A 21,798-nucleotide genomic window follows, 5' to 3' on the forward strand; every position below is an offset into this window, starting at 1 on the left:
TATTCATGCTGAGGAAGGTACAGGCTGTGTACACACATGCATAAATAAATGCAAACACATGCTTTTCTCTCTTCAATGTTATTACATGTATTTATATGTATGTATGTGTATGTATGTATGTATGTATTCTGTGTGTGTGTGTCTCTGTGCCTGTCTCTCTATGTGTCTCTGTGTGTCTTTGTCTCTGTCTCTCTCGGTCTGTGTCTGTGCATGTGTGGAGGTCAGAGGAGTACTTGTGGGGGCCAGAGTCAGTTCTACTCTTTAGCCATGTGGGTCCCAGGGATTGAACTCAGGTCATCTGGTCTGCTCAGCTGTCTCACTGGCCCCATAAATACATACTGTTGGTTCATTGGCATTGAACTCAGCAGTAACAGCATGGAGCTCATGTCCTATTGGAGCCTGCCCAACACAGGTTTGCTGTTGCTTGTTTTCTTTTGTTTTGGTTCAGGAGGATCATGTGAGGTTAGCCTGGGCTACAGAATAAGACTTTGTCTCAAAGAAATAAATGAGTACTGTGATGGGTTTTGTTGTTCTTTCTTCCTGTCTTATTATTGATGCTAGGGATTAAATCCAGGGTCTCACACTTGTCAAACAAATACTCTCCTGTTGGGCCATTTCCTCAGCCCACTTTTATTAGTCATTATTAATTTTGTAAATACTTGTGTGTGTGTGTGTGTGTGTGTGTGTGTGTGTGACCCTGCATGTGTACACTCACGCGCATGTGAGTGCAAGTGCAGTCCCTGGAGAGGCCAGAAGAGGGTGTCAGATCCCGGAGCTGAAGTCAACAAGCGTTTGTGAGTCACCTACCACGTAGAGGACCGAATCAGGTCCTCTTCTAGAGCATCAAGTGGCCTTAACCACTGACTCATCTTTGGAGATCCTCAAAGGTGGATCTTCGGTCTTAGCAAATAGATGGAAACTCTATTTTCTACTGTCCTCTAGTTGGATCAATCATGTGTCAAGTCCTGTGGTTATCAGCTCTTCATTAGATAATGCAACAATCTTTAGCTTTCCTCAGATTGTCAGGCAGGTCTGTGACCTCAGGGGGGAAAAAAAAGCCTAAAACCTGACGGGAGGGCTGTGTAGCAACGCCTAAGAAAGCTGTGCATTCTTACTCCTCTCACTGAGGAATTCTTCGTCCAGGCCAAGGCTAGTGAAAATGTGTCACTTCTTGCAAGTAGGGGAAGATATTAACAGGCAGCAACACGTTCAAGCAGTCCTTGCCACCCCTGCTTATGAGAGCGCAGGGTTGGCTGGAACCTTCTGTGTGCATCCTCAGATCAGAGACGGTGTATCACATGCCAGAAGGGGAGAAACTGAACTCACCAATGTTTTGTCGAGCTGCTGAGGGTCAAAGCAAGTCACAGAAGGTCAAAACGGGATGCTATTTATACAAAATTGAAAACAGGCAACATGACACCCTATGGCAGTGATGGATTTATACACTCAGGGAGCAAAATGTAGCAAAAATCTTTTCCATTTTAAATCAAACAGTAGCAGACGCCTCATTAAAGCTAGTGGCTGCTTCTGGGAAGAAAGGCCAAGATTTGAAGAGGAAAAAAATCACACAAAAGGCTTCAGTTATCTGGGAAGTTTTGTTTCTTATTACATTTATTTACTTTGTGTGTGGGGAGGGGATGCCTTGGTGATACAGCCCACATGTGGAGGTCCTAGAGGACACTTTGTGGAGTCTGTTCTCTGCTTTCACCAAGGGGGTTCTGAGGATCAAACTCAGGCTGTCAGGTTTGGAAGGAAACCCCCCTACTGACTGAGCCACCTTGTCAGCCCTTAAAGCGTCCCTTCCACAAAGTTCTTAATAGGGACTGCAAGTTCCTCTACACCACATGGAAGGAAACCGAGGCACAGAGGCACTGAGACCCCAAGATCAGCCAGGAAGTTAGAAAGTCAGGAAAGGGTCACAGGAGGAGCCCTTGAAGCTGGCAGGCAGGAGGACTGAAGGAGGAAGGCTTGGTGCCCAGAGCTCAATTTTAAAGAGGGGAGTGGTATGCGTATTCGTGTACACTCTATGGCCAGGCCAGGACTGTCCCCTGCTACACCTGTGTACTGAGGTCACTCTGGGTGACCCCGTGAAGCAGTCGTTGCTAAATGGGGAGGTGCAAAGCTCCCCGGATCATCAGTGAGCTTTGGGGGAGGGCTGTGACAGGCTGGAGGCCTGAGGGGGCCCCCTCACAAGCTCCTCTCAGAGGTCCAGGTGGCCACCTCTCCAGCCTGACCTTTCTGTTCTGACAGAGCCTCTGTTAGTGCCATCCCTGCAGGCCAGGTTCACACCACTGACCCTAAATCCCCTGAGCCAGGGAGTATGGGTAAGCCTGGAGAAGTGTCCACAGAAACCCTCTGGATGGGAGACAAATGGTGCCCTGGCTTCTGCAGACCAGATGGAATACTGGCACTTGGTGTCCGTGACCAATGACTGCTGCCCCATGCCTCAGTTTCCCTGCCAGTAACCTGAGAAGTAGCATTCTGATCACTAGAGCATGTTGGACTTCAGAAACTCCTGGATAAATAAATTAAGAGAAAAGGAGCATGGTGTCCAGGACCTGTCATCAAGAACATAATGCTATCACCATATCATCTCGTTATTTTGATTTTTTTGCATAGGCAACACATACTCATGAGAGAGAAAAAAACAAATAATGCAAAAGAGACAGCTATTTACAAGTTTCCTGAAAGACGTGCGTGGATATTTATCTGTTTATAAAGATGGGGGGTGTTTGCTACATGCATGAGAATATCCTCCAAAGGCAGAAGAAGAAGTCAGACTTCCCCTTTCTGTAGATTCCCTGTAACTGGAATTCTTGTATGTGGATGCTGGGAACTGAACCCAGGTCCTTTGCAACAGCAGCAAGTGTCTTAGCGGCTGAACCATCTCTCCGCTGCTGTATATAAATTCCTGGGGAGTTTTCGTTGTCTTTTTAAATTTTATTTTATTTTTCTCTTTGAGGTAGGATCTCCCCAGGGAACCCTGGCAGGCCTGAAACTCACCAAGATCTTCCCAACTCGGCCTCCTGAATTCTGGGCAAACACACATAAGCCACCATACCTGCACATGTACTCCAGTGCAGTCAGAGGATAATTTGTGGGAGCCGGTTCTCTCCCTCCACAGGTGGGACAAAATGAAATGGTCAGGCTGGGCAGCAAGCTCCTTACCTACTGCACCATTTTCAGCCCCACCCTTCATGCACTCCTGCCTTAACTAAATTATTTAAAGGATTTGCTGGTTGTTGTGGATTCAGAAGTAGTGCAGAGACATACACACATGTAAAGAGCCAACACTTTTTTTTTAAAGAACTTTAATATATAAGTGATAGTAAAGTTATCACTCACCTGTATTTTCTTCTATAACTTTTATTATTTTATGAAGAAAATATAAGGGAGCCTATTTTTCCACACACATATTTTTTATTTTCATTTTTAGCCTTCTGAGTGCAATGCCTGACTTTGTTGGAGTATTTTTGTTTTATTCATTTTATGACATTTGTTCATTCTCTCTCTCTCTCTCTCTCTCTCTCTCTCTCTCTCTCTCTCTGTGTGTGTGTGTGTGTGTGTGTGTGTGTGTGTGTGTGTGTGTGTGTGTGTGTGTGTGTGTGTACACATTCCATAACTCACATGTTGGGGTCAGAGGCCAACATGTGGGAGTCAGTTCTCTCCTATCGTATGGGTTCCAGGTTTTGAACTCGGGTTGTGTGAAACCCTGAGCCATCTAGCCAGCCCCGTGTCAACCTTTCTGTGCCTTTTCTACTCTCCAAAATGGAACATGAAAAAGACAAAGATCAAGGGAAAGTCTCCTTCAGCCCAGTCAGGCTCCTCAGTGGCAACCACCACAGCCAGTTTCCTGGGGATCATTCCAGAGCCTCTGAGAGCAGTGTTGTGTCTTTATTAATAGCCGGCTGTAGTAGTAGTGGAAACTCGAGCGGTGCCGACGTCAGGACTGTGAGTCACCCAGGCCTGGCACGGACCTGGCTCCCTCTGGCCCGGTGTAAGGCGATGCTGTTCTCGGAACCTCAGTTTCCTGCTCCGCCGGGCTGGAGATACGCCTGATACAATGGGCAACTGGAGGGGAGCAGCGCGAAGCCCCCTGTTCCAGCGAGCGTCAGGGCAGGCTGTAGAGTACTGAGAGATGCTGTGACCCAGTGTCCCCAGCAACCTCTGTTCCCAAGTCCCAAGGGTAGAACGGCCCTTGGGTCTTGGAAGGAGGGCTGGAGTATGAGGGAGGAGGGCTGGGGTGTCCACTTTTGGGTCTGAGAGAGAAGGGATGGTGCTTGGACCCATAAGTCTGGGGAAAGAGAAGCAGAGGCCTGAACTCCTGAGTCTGTAGGAGTCTAGACCCCTAAGTATGAGACAGAAGGGTTTGGGATGTGGAACTCCAGGTCTGCGTGTGGAAGCTGGGATCTAGACTCCCGAGTCTGAGTTAGAGGGCTGAAGTCAGGGTTGGCCTCTTTAAAGGAGGAAGGTTGAGGGTCTGGATCTCTGGGGCTAGCAGAGGAGACCTGGGGATCTGGATCCCTAGGTTTAGGGAAGGGGGAGTTAATGCTTGGATTCCTATATTTAAGGCAGGCTGGGCTTAGGCAGAGTCCTGGATTCTGGCTGTCAGCACTCTGAGCCCCTAGAGGAAGCTCTGAACCCCCCACCAGTTATCCCAGATGGCTTTGAAAGAGGCTCCCCTCCTTTTACCTCTGCTCTCAGGCCTGGCTCTTGGGGGTTCACAATATGTTTTGTCCCCTCTGTCCTGGGACCAGCGCCCAGAGTCCAAGCCGGTCTAAGTTTGGAAGAGGGAGGGAGGGGACATCGGGTTAGGGGGGTGAGGGAGGCGTGTGGGGGGACAGGATGTCTCTGTCTCTGAGCTGTCACACTCACCTCTGCCCAGAGAAAGGGAGGGACAAAAGGCTCAGAGAGACAGAACAAAGAGAGACACAGAGACAACCCAAGAGAGCCAGACAGAAGGAGAGTCAAAGAAGAGAGTGTGGGATCATCCCATTGGCAGACTGGTTTGATAAGCAGGGAAGCAGGAAAGAGTGTGTAGGGAAGTCAGAGGCCCCAGCAAACAGAGGCAGGGAAGAGAGAGGGAGAGTACCCTGGGGAGAAACAGAAAGAGGGACAGGGGTGGTGGGAAAAGAGACAGACAGATGAAAAGAAAAAGAGTCAAAGTTATACACGGAGAGTAAAGAAAGAGAAAGAAAAAAGATAGAGGAACGAAGACATAAAAGGGAGAGGAGAGAGAGAGAGGAGGGGGAGAGAGAGAGAGAGAGAGAGAGAGAGAGAGAGAGAGAGAGATTGATTCAGAAGGAAAGAGAGACTGCCAGAGGTTGTAGAGAAGGGATCGAAGGCTGAGAAGACACAAAAGAAACAAACAAGGCAGTACAGAAGGTGACACACCCCCCAGAAGGTGACAGGGAGCAGGAAGGGGAGTCTGAGGAATTTCAGGGAGCTGGGAAGATTGTTTCAGACAGAGTGAGACCAAGACGACCCTCCATCAGCTTCACCAACCTCTGCTGGGCAAGGACCCATTGGTGTACAAAGGGTGCCTCAGAGGCTGGCTCCTCTTTGAGGGGTCTAAATAAGGGGTGCCTGTAAGGGCCAGCTGATCCCAGGCAACTCTGAGATGGAGCTCAGGGTCCTCGAGACCACCGAGGATGGGGACACAGAGGTGAGAAGTGGGATAAAAGGGAGGCAGAGAGACAGAGAGAGCAGGAAGAGACAAAGAGAAAGACAGAAAGACAGAGGACAGAGAAACCCAGATTCAAGGAGGAACAACAGTGTAGACCCAAAGCATCACTCTCTGGGCTCTCGGTCCCCCAGTGAACAAAGATCAGATCACATGGGAGAGGATGAGGGGGTCCAGTGGACCGACCACTGAAGCCATAGTAACATGGATTGAGAATATCTGGCTTCCTCCCTCAAGTAGGGAGCAGACAAAGCCTCAGAGACAAAGACCCCTAATTCTGCTAGGACACAAAAACAGGTGTCCCCAGGCAGAGTGACTCACTGTGACTCATCCTTCTCTCTGGGGACAGTGACCCCTGGCCCTTGCATCTGAAGCGTGGTTCTGGGCTTGGCCCCTGAACTCTCCTGTTGTTCCAAGAGGCCCCAGACTCGCCCCTCAACCACTCGGCTCCTTCTCCCTACAGGAGGACACAGCTGTGGCCCTGCAGCGGCTAGTGGAGCTAACAGCCAGCCGAGTGACATCGGTGAGAAGCCTGCGTATACAGTACCGTCTCATCCGAAAGCTAGGTTCCGGTTCCTATGGCCGCGTGCTCCTAGCCCAGTCACGACAAGGAGGTGAGTTCAGCCACCAAGGGGGTGGACTTCAAATTCTCCCATCACGAGACTTCTCAGAGATAAGCCAGATCTGGTGGGGACTCAGAAAGCGCAGAACTCTGTGATCGTCTGAGAGATAGAGGTATCCCAGAATGGGCAAATGGCAGACTTCAAGTCTCACGTCACACAGCAAGGCAAGAGAACAATTTGAACTGGGATCCCTGTCACTGTCATGTCCCCTTGTCTTACAGGAAATGGAGGACCAGAAAGGGTAAGCCAGTTATACAAGGCAGCAAAGCAGGCCAAGGTAGAATGGGAAAGCCCATAAGGGAAGATCTGTTCCAATCCACACCTCACAGATGGAGAAACTTGATTCTCATGAAAATTCCCAGGCTCAGAGAGGTCAAGTGGCTTCCCTAAGGTCCCACAGTAGGACCATGATGTCTCAGGTTCTCATCTGATTCCACCTTCCTGACAGGTCAAACCGTGGCCCTCAAGCTCCTCCGACGGGACTCAGTCCTGAGAACAACTTTCCTGAGAGAATTCTGTGTGGGCCGCTGCGTCTCTTCACATCCAGGCCTACTGCAGACCCTGGGGAGGCCCCTGCAGACACCCCGACATTTTGCCTTTGCTCAGGAGTATGCACCCTGTGGGGATCTCAGTGGAATGCTCCAGGAGAAGGCAAGGCTTCGAAAGACTGCTCGGGCTCCCCTCAGTCCCTAGCCCTACTCCACTGCCCCATCTAGATCCATCCTGAGACCCCAAATGACCTCCCCATTTCTAAGCATCCACAGTTCCCTGCCTGACCCCAGCACTGACCCACATGATGTTCCAAAAGCAAGCTTGGAAGGGAAGAGTTGGGTAGCTGTTAGGGTTGGGAATGGATTGGAGCTACTGTGGGGTTGGAGTGTAGACAGCTTTGAGGATTCAGTTGGTGCTGGGATTAGGAGGTGGGAATAGCTGGAGTGGGATGGAGGGTTTATGGTTGATCATACATAGGTGGGCTGTGGTTGTACAAGAGAAAAGCAGGGGGTTGGGGATTTAGCTCAGTGGTAGAGCGCTTGCCTAGCAAGCACAAGGCCCTGGGTTTGGTCCCCGGCTCCGAAAAAAAGAAAAAAAAAAAAAAAAAAAGAGGATAAGAGGACAAGAAGGAAGCCAAGGAGGATGGGAGGTGTTCGATACGATAACAGGATAATTGCATTGCTTCCTGGATGCAGAGTGGACATAGAGTGGATGCATTATTTAATATTGTTCAATAGATGCCTGGCTAGACAGTAGGACAGACTGATATGAGGGCAATCTGAGTTAGAGATGAGTTCTACATCAATATGGGGCTAAGATCAGAGTTAACTAGACAGTTTAGATTCTCACTGAAACATTTAATACCAGCACCTGGGAGGCAGAAGCTGGGGATCTCTATGAATTCAAGGCCAACCTGGACTACATAGTGAGACCCTACCTCCGAAACAAAAACAAAACCCAAATAAAAACAGAGAGGAGGGGTAGGGAAGGAGAAACAGAGAGGGACAGAGAAAGAGAGACACACAGAAAGGGACAGAGGGAGGTACATAGAAAGACACACAGAGAGAAAATAAATTCTGGTTAAAAGAAGGTCCTGTTGGGAGTCAGCGAGTGGAGAGAAGAGGGTGGCTAATCTGAAGAACTTTGGGTGTTTGTGGATATATCAGGTGACCTTGGGGGCTCTGGGTTCCAGATTCTCAAACTTCCAGACTCAGAATCTTTCAGAATTAAGAGCTATGTTCAAAATGAGGAAGCGAGGAAGAGAGCATGACTTGTTTCCTTTCTCTCCAACTTCAGGGCCTCCCAGAGCTGATGATGAAGCGGGTAGTGGCCCAGCTGGCTGGAGCCCTGGACTTCCTCCATGGCCGGGGGCTAGTGCACGCAGATGTCAAGCCAGACAATGTGCTAGTCTTCGATCCTGACTGCAACAGGGTAGCCCTGGGTGACCTGGGTTTGACCCGACCTGAGGGCAGCCCGACCCCTGCTCCCCCAGTGCCCCTGCCCACTGCACCACCTGAACTCTGCCTCCTGCTGCCACCAAACACACTGCCCCTGAGGCCAGCCGTGGACTCCTGGGCCCTGGGTGTGCTTCTCTTCTGTGCTGCCATGGCCTGCTTCCCTTGGGATGTGGCATTGGCTCCTGATCCTGAGTTTGAGGCCTTTGCTCGTTGGATGACCACTAAGCCCCAGCCCCCTCGGCCACCCGCGCCATGGGACCAGTTTGCACCCCCAGCTCTGACCTTGCTCCAGGGACTTCTGGACCTGGATCCTGACACTAGGAGCCCACCACTGGCTGTCCTAGATGTTTTAGGGGACGACTGGGGGCTTCAGGGTAGCGGAGAGAGATCGGGAAGCTTGGGAGGTGTATCCTACGAAGATGGGGAGGAAGAAGAGGGAGGATCGAGTTTGGAGGAGTGGACAGACGAGGAGGAAGAGGAAATCAAAGATGGCGGGAGGACGGAGGCAAACAACATAGCTTCCTGAGACGGTGGTCGGAACTGGAGCTCTTGGGTCCACGTGGAAAAGGCAATAACCGTTACCGGGAGAAGACAGGGAACACACTGGACTAGAACGTGCACACAAGCCCCCTCCCTGCAGTGCACACACACACAGCTGAGGGCTCAAGGGTCTCAAGTGTGTGCTGCTGCAGCTGCAGCCTCCTCCCCTCCCCCCTCTCCATCTTCCTTTTGTCTTCTTTCTTCATCTCTTTCTCCTCTTGATCTCTCTCTTCCTCCTCCTCCTCTTCCTTTTCTTCTTCTTCTGCCCCCCTCCCCTCCTCTTCCCCTCCTCCTCCTGTGATCTTTCCTTCTTCTCCCTCCTCCTTTTCATCCTGATTTCCTTTTGAGACAATCCCGGGGATGCCATATTGTCCTCAACCGACTATGTAGCTGACTTCGGATCCTCCTGCCTCCACTCCCCAGTGCTGGGGTTATAGGCATGCACCCCCACAGTATTTTTGAAGTGCAGGGTATAGATGGGAGCTGGGGCTTCCTGCATGCTACGAAGGCCCTCTATCCACTGAACCTCTTCCCCAACTCCCGAGTGTCTTCACAGTGAACGCTTCTGTTTCTCCTACAGATTTATTTCTGTACTCTGAAGTGTTGACCATTTATCATGAATTCTGACGGGACCACTCTTCTGTAAGGGCGGTGGTTCTCAACCTGTGGGCTGTGGCCCCTCTGGGAGAGTCGAACAACCTTTTCACAGGGTTTGCATATCAGGAATCCTCCATATTAAAGTAGCGATGAAACAATTTTGTGGTTAGGGAACTATATTAAAGGGCCACAGCATTAGGAAGGTTAAGAACCACTGTCTAAGACCATGGGGGCTCCCACCATCTGAGGCACAAAATAGGATCCGACGGTATGTTACCTGACATTTCTTGGACTCTGTGTTGGTGACATTGTGGGAACCGTCACACACACAGCAAGAGAGACATGCGTGTACACACACACACACACACACACACACACACACACCACCACCACCACCACCGCCTACCGACACCCACACATCTTATATGCCCCACTTAGCACCTTTTACTTCCATCTCGGCTTTCAGAAACGTCCCCATCCCTGGAGCCCTCCCAGACATCTATGCTTCTCTTCCCGTCCTTGTCACAAACCGCTGGGATGTGCTTGGGTTTTCTCACTTCCACCTTCTGTTTCCACAAAGCCCCAAGTTCTCGGGCTACGAATATCCCAGATCCATCTATCTTCAGGGACCCATCAGGCCTGAGAGCCAGGACTGGTTCCACGGCTCCTCCTTTTCCCCAAAGAGCACACAGACTCCAGTTCCGTGTGGCTGGAGTCCCCCGCACCCAGCAGAGGGGCAGGAACTGGAACCATCACAGGGATTCACACTTTAAAAAGATTCGAGTTCTCCTGTATCCCAGGATGTCCTCTCACGAGGTGGCAGAGGACAGCCTGGAACTTCTGATCATCCTTCTGATAATCCAAATGCTGGGATTAGAGGCCTGTGCTATGACAGAGGCGCTGGGGATGTGAGCTTCCAGGGGGTCATGCAGGGAAACAAACACTGCAACTAGAACTACAACCCCAACCCGGAACCTGCATTTTCTAGATTTCAAAGTGAGTTCACTAAATGCACCATGGTGCCCTGAACTTGAGAACAGGAAAAGAACCTTGAGAGCAAAGATGGTTGGGTAGGATGGATGACTGTGGTTGGAAGCTTTGCTAATTCAGCAATGAACCTTTCGTGAGATGCAAGCTGGGTGAGGGGTCCAAGGGACCTTTATAACTGTGTGACCTTTGCGACTGTTTTTGTAAAACTAAAAATATTTACAAAATAAAAAGTGCATTTTGAACAATGAAATGAACCCATGTGGTTCTTAGTGCTTTAAACCTGACAGCTGTCCCACAAAAGGGGGAAAGTCATCTTTGATCCCCAGTTGCTCTACCACCTGTTTCTGGTCCCCAGTCTGAGGTCATTTCTCATGACATCATCTTAGAATCCTGTCTTACTTTGTTCCTAAACAGGAACCCAGTGCGTGGCTCCTGGACACACTTCTCAGATTTGTGTTTGTCAACAGGACTCCAGAGGCAGGAGCAGGGGGGAGCAGAACAGGGGTCAGATTAAAGAAAATACGAGACCTTTTGAGGGAGGAGGCTAGGAGCTGCACCCCTAGATCTGAAAGAAGAAGGCTAGAATCAAGATCCCTGGGTCAGAGGGAGGAGGGCTGGATCCCTGGGTTTAAGGAAAGCACTTTGGGTCCCGGAATTCTGGGCCTGGAGGAGGATGGCTGGTCTCTAGAATCCTGGGCCTGAGAGAAGAAGGCTGCCCAGACCAGCGGGTCTGAGGGAATAGGTTAGGGGAGGGGAACTTGGATATGAGGGAGAAAGGATGGTAATTAGGCACCCCCAATCTAAGATCGGAGGGATACATTCTAGATTCTTCCTACTGAGGAATGGAGGCTGAAGTGTGGACTCAAAGTGAAGAAGCAGGGCTGGGGTTTGGACTTCTGGGTCTGACAGTACGCTTCCTGGACCCTTGGGTCCGAAGAAGCAGAGCTGAGCCCCCCCCTGGTGTGGTCCAACGACAGCCAGTACTAGGACTCAACACACGAGGTCGCTCTACCCCAAGTGGGGGGCAGAAGGGGCGGAGCAGAGGGTGGGGCTTTACGACCCCCCAGAGTGAGGGCGGGACTTGCTCCTAAGCAGTCTAGTGCTGGCAGGATTACTGAACTGCAGGGCACTAACAGCAGTAGGCAGAAAGGGGTCAGACAAGCCTTGGAGAAGGCAAGGTCTGGAGCTCTGAGCCCAGGTCAGAAGTAGGGCAAGGTTAACCGGCCTGAGGGAAGGCTGCAGTTGAACAGGAAAACAGGTGGCAAGAGTCCTGGCCCCTCGACAGGACAAGAGACACCTTGAAGCAATCGAGTGCTTTAGTGTTGGTGACAGAAATCAAGGCCCAATTTGTGTGAGTTCTAGAAGTTCCTGGGACAGTAATAAGTTATGGTTTGAAGCCCTAGTCTGAGGGAGGAGGGCAGAGGGCTGCACCGCTGGGTCTGAGGGAGGAGGGCTGAGGTCTGGGCCCTTGGGTCTGAGGGTAGAAGAATGGGACCTGGAGTCCTGGATCTGAGGAGGAAAGGCTGGGATCTGTGTTATTACACCTGAGCCCTGAATTCGAAGGAGGAGAGTTGGGGTCGATTTCTCTGGGTGTTGGGAAGAGAACTGGGGTCTAGAGCCCTGAGTCTAGGGATGAGCTGCTGAGCTGTGAGACTTGGACCACAAAATGATTGAGGGTTAAAGGCTTGGGGACAGGTCCAAGTGACAGCTTCAGTCAGGACCCTGGTGTCCCAAGCTGTGTAGAGCCCCACCCTTCCCTGGAGGCAGAGAGCACCTGTTTGCTCTTTGGAGAGAAGCTGCTCATCCACTCTGGGCCCAAGATTGTTTGCTTTGGAAACAAGATGGGGGGTGTCTCGATGACTTGGTTCATCTTTCACCCTCAGGCCACCAGATGGCAGTGGGAATGGGGGGGCATCTGACCTCTCAGTTGACCTCGCCTCACACAAGTGACTGTTTTCCACTCCTCAGGGTCTCTGAATGAATGGAGATGAGTCACAAAGAGAAGTGGTAAGGAGAAGTCCTCAGTCCAGGTCAGGACTTCTCCCTCAGACCTGGGAGTGCAGATTACAGCCCTCCTCCCTCAGACCCAGAGTCCATACCCTGCCCTCCTCACTAAGACCCAGAGGAGCATATCACAGCCCTCCTAACTCAGGCCCAGGAATCCAGACTGCAGCCCTCCTCCCTTAGACTTTGAGGTCCAGACCCCAGTCCTCCTCCCTCAGATTCTGGAGCCCAGACCCTGGCCGTCCTCCTTCAGACCCTGGAGTCCAGACTGCAAGCCTCCTCCCTCAGACCCAGGAGTCTGGTTTCCTTGCTTTCCCTCTCATGGTCATAGGCTAGTGACCTCTGAGCCCTGGGTCACTTTCTTTGTCTGTCTTGCAGAAATGCCTGGCAAACAGTCAGAAGACAGGCCAATGGAAGTGGCAGCTGTGGAGGATGGAGGTGATGAAGGCTTGGGAGGCCTCACGGTAGAGGAGCTGCAGCAGGGTCAGGAGGCTGCTCTGGCCTTGGAAGACATGATGGCTCTGAGTGCCCAGACCCTGGTCCGAACAGAGGTGGAAGAGTTGTACGAGGAAGTGCGCCCCCTGGGCCAGGGCCGGTTCGGTCGTGTCCTGCTGGTTACTCACCGCCAGAAAGGTACTGGATCTTGGACAGGCATGCTGTAGGGTGCAGCTGAGAGTAGAGATTTCGGCAAACTAGGCCAAGACCAGAGAGTCTTACAAACTTCAGTCTCATCTTCCTTCCCCACTTTATTTTCAGGCTGTTCATTTTAGGGAGTTCCTTTAACCTCTCTGAGCCCCAGCTTTTTCCTTTGAAAAGATAAGAGACCAGGAGGCTGACAGGAAGGTTGTTGTGAATTTGAAAGCAGCCTAAGATTTACACAGTGAGTTCCATGTTAGTTAGCCATGGCTGCACAGCAAGATAACCATCTCGAACCATTTCAAAAATAGAAGACCAGGCAGGACGGCTCAGCAGGTAAAGGTGTTTGCCACAAAGCCTGATGACCTGAGTTCAATCCCCCAGATCCTACATGGCGGAAGGAGAGGACTAACTGCCCCAAGGTGCCCTCTGATCTCTGCAATCATCTCCTGACAAACATGCAATCAATCAATCAACCAACCAATATAAAATTAAAGAGGAGAAAAGAAGAAGTGTTTGTACTTTAAAAAAAACTAATGATTTTCTATTTATTATTTTCTATTTATTTTATTTATTTATTATTTATCTATTATTTATCTATTTATTTATTATTTTCTATTTATTATTTTATTATATATATACAGTCATTGGATCCCCTGGAACTATAGTTACAAACAGTTATGAGTTGCCACGTGGTTGCTGGGAACAGAACCTAGGTCCTCTGAAACTGTAGCCAGTGCTCTTGACTGCCGAGCCATCTTTCCATCCTCAAACTGTATAAATGTTGTATCAACTGCAACATCTACCCTTTCCTCTTTCTTTGTACATTTTTATTAAAAAAATGTTTTGGGTTATGTGCATACATGGGGGGTGTGTTATTACACCTGAGTTCAGCGTCCAAAGAGGCCAGAAGAGGGAGACGGATTCCCCAGAAGCTGGAATTACAGGTGGTTGTGAGCCACTGGATGTTGTGTTCTGGGATTTGAACTTTGGTCCTCTGGAAGAGTAGGGATTACTATTTGTTTATTCTAATCTTTATTTTTACCTCATTTTTAAATTTTATGTGTGTGGTGTTTTGCTTGCATTCACACCTATGTACCACTTGCATACCTGGTGCCCCCAAAGGCCAGAAGAGGACATCCTGGAACTGGAGCGACATATGATTTTGAACTGCCATGTTGGGTGCTTGGAATCGAAACTGAGTTCTCTAGAAGAGCAGCCACTGCCCTCCACCCCGAGCCATCTCTCCACCCTTTCATTTTTTAATTCTTTCTTCCTTTTCTTTCTCAAATTTTTCATGCAACCCATGCTGGTCTCAAAATCGCTACACATCTGAGGCTGGCTGTAAACTCATGATTGTCCTGCCTCTACCTCTAGCAAGGGCTAGGGTTATAGACATGCACCACTAGGCCCAGCTTATGTAGTCTGAGGGATAGATCCGGAGGCTTCATGTATGGTTGGGTAGTCACCACAGCATGAGGAACTGTATTAAAGGGTCCCAGCATTAGGAAAGTTGAGAACCACTGCTGTAGAGAGATAAAATGAGACGATGTGGGTAGACTCCAACACAGTCTGACTGGTATCTTTCAAAGAAGAGATTAGGAGTCAGGATCCTTGAGGACTCGGGTTGAAAACAGTAATCTTCAAGGGATGAGACCCTGTCTCAGAAAAGAGAGGGGGTTGAGCAGGGCTGAAGATGTAGCTTAGTGTTAGGGTCTGGCATATGTGAGGCCCAGGGTTAAATCCCCAATTCTGAACAAGAAGAAAAACATCTCATCACATTTCAGCATCCTGCTGGGTGAATGCCTCTAATTCCAGCACTCACGAAGCATAGGTAGGAAGGGCTTCGCCTACATGTATGTATGTGCACCATACATACCTGGTACATGCCTGGCACCCACAAAATTGGAGTTACAGATGGGTGTGAGCCACCTTGTGGGTGCCAGGAATAGAACTTTGGTCCTCTACAAGAGCAACAAATGCTTTTAACTACTGTGCCATCTCTCCGGCTTGAGAGAGAGATCACCCACAGGCCATTGAGATGGTTCAGCAGGTAAAACTAGCCTCAATAGTTGTTCTACCTGAGTTGAATCCCTGGAACCCACATAAAAGTGGAAGGGCAAAACTGACTCTACAAAGTTGTCTTGTGATCTCTACAAGCTCAGCATGCCGTGTGCAAGTTCATACACATTAATTCTCCCTCTCTCTTGCTTTCTCTCTCTCTCTCTCTCTTGCTCTCTCACTCTTGCTCTCACTCTCACTCTGTCTCACTCACTCTCGCTCTCACTCACTCTCTCAGGCTATTGAGGTGGCACAGTAGTTAGAAGCATTTGTTGCTTTTGCAGAGGACCCACGTTCTATGTCTGGTACCACAAGGTGGCTCACAACCATCTATAACTCCAGTTCCGTGGGATCCAATGCCTTCTTCCAACTTCCGTAGCACCAGGCATAAATATGGTGCATTACACATGCATGCATGTAGAAGCACTTCATACATATCAAATAAAATTGAAAACAAAAAAGGGGAGTAGAGAGATGGCTCTGAGATGATTCTGCAGTTAAGGGTACTTTTTTTGCCAGGTGGTGGTGATGCATGGCTTTAATCCCAGCCCTCAGGAAGCAGAGGCAGGCGGATCTCTGAGTTTGAGGCCGGCCTGGTCTACAGAGCAAGTGCCAAGACAGGCAGGGCTACACAGAGAAACTCTGTCTCAAAAAACACCAAAAATTAATTAATTAAAGCAAAGAAAAAGTAGTAGTGGAAGTTTCCACCTTGGAGAACTTCGTAACCTAGGAAGCCATTTCTACATGGGATAGGATCCCGACTCCCTGACTGTATCCATCGTCCTGTACTTAGCTTATTTCCCCCAGCTGCCGCAAACACATCTTTGTGCCAGCCATGGTGGTCCATACTTGTAATCCCATCTGTGAAGAAGATCAGGAGTTCAAGGTCATTCTCAGATATACATGAAAGCTGGGATATGTGAGACCCTATCTCAGAAAAAGAGAAAAAAATCCCCTCTCATGGGATTGTCATCATGAGAATTAGAGCCACGGAAGAGAGAGTCCAGATTCCACTTCTGTTCAGTAGAGAAATGTAGAGTGGACATGGCAGCTGCGTCTATTGTTGGTAGCAGTCTATGCTATTGGAGTAGGTAAGGAGGCAGGGATTGGGGGACAAGATGGCATTTGGCAAGCGGATTCTTCTATCCAGAAGGCCAGCACAGGAATGGACAGGGCTAGTCCAGTGACCTAAACTCTTACCCACCTCTGATAGCTGTCCCTGTTATATCCGCCTCTCCCCCTCCAGGAACACCCCTGGCGCTGAAGCAGCTCCCCAAGCACTCCACTTCCCTCCGCAGCTTCCTGTATGAGTTCTGCGTGGGCCTCTCGCTTGGCACACATCCAGCCATCGTGGCAGCCTATGGCATTGGCATTGAGTCAGCCAATTCCTACAGCTTCCTGACAGAGCCTGTTCTCCACGGGGACCTCATCACCTTCATCAAGCCCAAGGTAAGTAGGTAGGCCCTGAGCATGCCTTCCTGAGCCTCACCAGCATTTATGGGAAGCTCCAAACAGCATGGACCGCAGGGATCATGTTCACTGTGTTAGGCCACACTGGGTTTGTTGGGTCACTTTAGATTTTGTTGACTATGTCCTACTGAGATTAACCAGCACTCACAAGCTCATAGTCTTCTCTGTGGGGATTAACAGGCTTCATGGGCTCTCTGGGATCCATCAGTTTACACCAGGCCTCACAGATCTCTCACACCAGGTCACACCAGTTGCTCATGCGAGGTAGGCCTCAGCATTCCTACAAGCCCGTAGGTCTTGTAGGCTCACACTAGACCTCAGGGACCTCAGAAGTTCACACAATGGCCTCACAGCTCACACTATGTCTCGCAGGCTCATAGACTCATCCCCCGAGTAGACCCAATAAGCTCACTGGCTCAAAAGGCCTCACAGCTCATATTGGGACTCAAAGGTTCATAGGCCTCACAAGGCTCACACTAGACCTTACAGGTCTGAGGTTCTCATAGGCCTGACAGGCTTGTACCAGGCTTCAGAGACCCCTAGGCCTTACAGGCTCACATTGGACCTCACAGGCCTGACAGGCTCACATCCTCACAGACATACACTATGCCTCACAAAAACCTTGGAAGCTCACACCACACAGGCTCACACCGGGCCTCATAGGCTTCACAGGCACACAGGATAACACTAATATTCACACGCGATCTCAGAGGTTTATACTAGGCCTCATAGACACTACATTCTCAAAGGATTCACAGGCCGCTAAGCCTCAGATATTCACTGGCTTCTCGGGGGCTCACAGGCCTCACAGGATTAAAGTAGGCCTCTCAAGGGTCGCAACCCTCACCAGGTCCCATGAGACCTCCCGAGGGTCACAAGTCTCACAGACTTACACAGTCACACCAGGCAGGCCTCATGGGCCTTGCTGTGTGAACTGTCTGTTGGCCTTTCAGCTTTTCCCTCAGCATCTGCACATGGGGTTGAAAAGTAAGCCCTACCTTTGCGTTTTCCCTCAACAGCTGGGAGAGCAGTGTACATGCTCCATCTTCTCCCCCACTTCCCCCACAGGTGGGTCTCCCACAGCCAGCAGTCCAGCGCTGTGCCGCCCAACTGGCCTCTGCCCTGGAGCACATTCACTCCCATGGCCTGGTGTACCGGGACTTGAAGCCAGAGAATGTGCTGGTGTGTGACCCAGCCTGCCAGCGTGTCAAACTGACAGACTTTGGCCACACCCGGCCCCGAGGGACAATGCTCCGACTCACTGGGCCACCTATCCCCTACACTGCCCCTGAGCTCTGTGCCCCACCCCCCCTCCCTGAGGGACTACCCATCCAACCTGCCCTGGATGCCTGGGCTCTGGGGGTCCTGATCTTCTGCCTTCTTACTGGCTACTTCCCCTGGGACCAGCCCCTGGTGGAGGTTGACCCTTTCTTCGAAGACTTTCTCATCTGGCAGGCTTCTGGCCAGCCCCAAGACCGGCCACAGCCATGGTATAACCTGTCACCTGCAGCAGACACTCTCCTGTGGGGGCTGCTGGATCCTCACCCCCGGAAGCGGAACCCTGTAAGCTCCATCAAGAGCTATCTAGGCCAACCCTGGAAGCAGAGGGAGGAGGGGGCTGAGGAATTGACAAAGGAGCTGAGAGAAGATGGGTCGAGAGGAGGACAGGAGGCTGCAAAGGGAGAGCAACCTGCATGCTGAGACCGGCTTAGCCTGAGCTGCCTGGCTGTGGCCTCTTCTCTGTTTTCAATCTGTCTCTGATCTGTCCTATGTGTTATGTGTGTCCCTCCTTTATGCTGTGTGTGCATCCGTAAATGTGTGTATGTGTGCTTATTTGTATATGTGTGCACATGTGTTTATGCGTGTAGACATGCAGATATATGTATCTGTGTGTATGCACACATATGTGTTTCTATGTGTGCATGTGTTCATGTGCGTATATGTATGTGAACATATGTATCTGTGTATGCACATATGTGTATGTGCATGGCATGTGTGTATGTACATGAGTGTATGTGTATGTGTGTGTATACATGTATATACATGTATCTGTGTACACACATATGTGTGTGCATGGCATGTGTGTATGCACGTGAGTGTGTGTGTGTATGTGTGTGGTGCTGTATGTAAATCAGAGGACTTTTAGGAGTCAGCCCTCTTCTTCCACCTTTGAGCCCAGCCACGGAACTGAATTCTTGTCAGTCTTCGAGTGCCTTTACCTATGGAAGCCGTCTTGCAGGCTCTGGTCTATAACTCTGGATCCTCCTGCCTCAGCTTCCTGAGTCTTGGGATAGCAGGCATGCACCATGCTCAGCTGTCCTGCATAGCTTTCGCCATCCCACCCACCTCAGCTAGCCTTCCCCACAAACCCAGGTAAAATGGCCACCTGCTGTGAACTTCACAATCCTAGGCCCCTCTGTACTTCCATGGCGTGTGCCGTACCTTTACTAACTGCTTATTTTCTGAACCCCCAGAGGGTTGGTTTTGACCCCTGAAGGAATGACCCTACATCTCTGAGCAATGCCCAGCCTGCAGCCAATGAGTAGACACAGCTACTCAGCATTGCTCCCCACTACTGGGCCTCTCACCCTCTTCATCACTGTCCCCTGGCTCTCTCATGCGGCTTCGCTCCACTCAGAGCTGCTCTGGCTTTTGTCGCTCACCCACCTGCATGCTGGGACAGCACCTTCTGTGTGAGGTACACTTGTCCAGCTGCTCTCTGCAAATAAAGTTCCCCAGGCAACTGAATCTTGTGCTGTGATTCTGTTCACTTGGGAAAGAGTGGAAGGGACGTGAGGCAGAGACAGAGACACCATAGAGACAGAGACAGAGAGGCCGAAGGGCCAAGTGGTGCTTGGGTAAGGACCCCCATTGGGGCGCTCTTACATGGAATCTGTGATGGCAGGTATGTAAATATTGTTTGGGTAGCTATTTAATTTTTAATTTTAAAGACAATTAATCATTTTTTCCATGTGGAAAGGTTTAATGAGAGAAGAAGAGTAGGAGAGGAGAGGAGTAAAGGTCAGCCATGAGCACATGGAGGGAAGCAAGGAGGGGAATGGGGAGAGAAGGGACAAAGGGGAAGAGGGGAAAAGGGAAAGAACAAGGAGCAAGAGAGCAAGACAATTGATCATTATGTTCATGTCACCCCGTGCCTGTAGATATAAAGGACAACTTGCTGCAGAGGTCGGTTCTGCCGTGCTGACAGGCTGAGGCCGGCGTCTTTACCTACTGAGCAATCTCACCTGCCCGGGTTTTACATTTTTGTTCTGTTTTAATTTCTATAACACCAAGTTTCACTCTGCAGCCATGGCTGGCCTGGAACTCACTATGGAGACCAGACTGGCCTCAAATTCAGAGATCTGCCTGCCTCTACTCTCCCCCCACCCCATGCTGGGATTTAAGGCATGCACTACCAAACTCCTCATTTTTAAAAATTATTTTAATTTCATTTGCATTGGTTTTGCCTTCTGTATGTCTGGTCTGTGTGAGGGTGTTGGATCCCCTGGATCTGAAGTCACATTCCTCAGTTGTGAGCCACCATGTGGGTGCTGGGAATTGAACCTGGACCTCTGGAAGAGCAGCCAGTGCTCTTAACCACTGAGGCATCTGTCCACCCCACCCCTTTTTTTTCTTTGACATGATTCCACATAGGGCAAGCTGTCCTGGAACTCTCTATGTAGCTGAGGATGATCTTGAACTCCTTATCCTCCTCTCTCCACTCCCTCAAGGTTGGGATTACAGGCATGCTGGCATGCATGAGTGTACCTGGGTACACACGCTTGTGTCAGCACAAGTGGCCAGACAGGAGTCCCAGCCAGTCCTCATCCATCTGGTTCCTCACTCCTTCTCACCTTCCTCCCCATCCTAGCCCCTTCCTGGCATCAACCATGTTTGCAAACACTCTCTCTTCCTCTCCGTGCCCTGCTTGGCTGCAGGCCCAGACCAAGGCTACAACTCAGGAATGGATCAAGTGTCACTGGCTCCCAAGCCCCCTGCACACACCTCCAGTGCCCCTGCTGTGGCTACGAGGTGCTGCCTGGTAGGGGGCTGGCAGACCATGTGTGTCTGTGTGTGACATGACCCCAAGGACTCCTCGACTCTGGGTTCCAGCCAAAGTGGCAGGGATGACAGTTGCTATCCTGAGCAGCGGGTGGGGTGCCTGGGAATAGAGGCCCTTTAGAAAGAAAAGATGGGGACAGCAAAGGGGGTGAGCTGTGTCAAGACATCCTGCCACCTCCTCCGTGGATCTAAAATAGCATGCACAATTAGGCCAAGAATGTGTCCCATAAAAGCTGGAGGTGCCTGGGATGAGGGTGTCGCTGGGTAATGGGACTGGAGAAAGGCAGTGGGGCACAGGGGCGCCTGTGCATTTGTTAATTGGTGGTGGCAGCTGAGGATTAGCTGGAAGGTGACAATGACAAGGCACCAAGCTGAGCAGTAGGGGAGAACAGAAGATTCCTAGGGAGGGTCCAGCGGGAAAGGACAACACTAATTAACAATGCTAATAGCACCATTTCACACCAAGGACACCCACCTGCTCACAGATGCTCCCTGCTCACTGACTCCTCCTCCTTAGCATGCCAAAGGGGGTCCCTGGGACTCTGCACACTTCCCCTTCAGGCTGTGGCACTGCACAGCAGCCACAGCCACAGACCGATCAGAGCTCACACACTTGCCAGTGGTAGAGCTGGAATTCAAATCCCAGAAGCAGCCTCACTGTTGAGCCACAGGGGTGTGATAGGAGGGGCATGGATAAGTGTGAGCACAAATGCAGCCACAGCCACAAAAGTGTGGGGAAATATTTGCGTGTGAGTATGGGTGGGTGTGACACACTGTGGCAAGAGTGGCTGCAGGAGTCTGTGAGGCGGGAGTCAATGTGGAAGTGTGCGTGCGTGCAGAAGTTAATGTGTGTGAATGTGAATGTTAACTGCAGGGTGTGAATGCCAGTGTGACTAAGAGATTTGTACTAGTGTGTGCAGGAGCCGACATGACTATGAAAGTGAGTGTGATACTAAATGTGGGGGTGGATGCAAACAAGTGCACAAGTGTGGATGTGAATACACGTCAGTAGGAGCATATGGACATGAGTGTGCATGAATGAGCATGGAGGTGCTAGGCCTAGTGTGATCATAGTTGTGGTTATCTGAGTGTGTAAGGGTGGGTATGAATGCAGAAATATGAAGAATCTGGTGTGGGCTGTCAGATTGAGTGTACACATGAATATGATAGTATTTGTGCATGC

At 50.3% G+C, this 21,798-nt stretch overlaps 2 protein-coding genes across 3 annotated transcripts; both read left to right on the plus strand.

The window, feature by feature from the left end:
• Window positions 1-3,852: 3,852 nt before the first annotated feature.
• On the plus strand, window positions 3,853-10,632 carry Sbk3 (SH3 domain binding kinase family, member 3). The gene is made up of 4 exons (XM_001078116.8): window positions 3,853-5,665; window positions 6,147-6,297; window positions 6,755-6,957; window positions 8,095-10,632. Exons 1-4 carry the CDS (start codon window positions 5,621-5,623, stop codon window positions 8,779-8,781), a joined length of 1,086 nt encoding a protein of 361 aa, XP_001078116.3. The 5' UTR covers window positions 3,853-5,620; the 3' UTR covers window positions 8,782-10,632.
• An 836-nt stretch (window positions 10,633-11,468) lies between these two features.
• Window positions 11,469-19,301, plus strand: Sbk2 (SH3 domain binding kinase family, member 2). Of its 2 annotated transcripts, XM_039091543.2 has the most exons (5): window positions 11,469-11,733; window positions 12,351-12,389; window positions 12,765-13,019; window positions 16,330-16,532; window positions 17,622-19,301. In XM_039091543.2, the coding sequence occupies exons 3-5, from the start codon at window positions 12,767-12,769 to the stop codon at window positions 18,252-18,254; spliced, it is 1,089 nt and encodes a 362-aa protein (XP_038947471.1). In that variant the 5' UTR covers window positions 11,469-11,733; window positions 12,351-12,389; window positions 12,765-12,766; the 3' UTR covers window positions 18,255-19,301. The 2 variants fall into 2 exon arrangements, with proteins under 2 accessions (XP_038947471.1, NP_001121011.1); NM_001127539.2 differs by lacking the exon at window positions 12,351-12,389 and having other exon boundaries at window positions 11,535-11,733.
• The last annotated feature ends 2,497 nt before the right edge of the window (window positions 19,302-21,798 follow it).

Source organism: Rattus norvegicus, chromosome 1 (assembly GCF_036323735.1).
Source record: "Rattus norvegicus strain BN/NHsdMcwi chromosome 1, GRCr8, whole genome shotgun sequence".
NCBI lineage: Eukaryota > Metazoa > Chordata > Mammalia > Rodentia > Muridae > Rattus > Rattus norvegicus.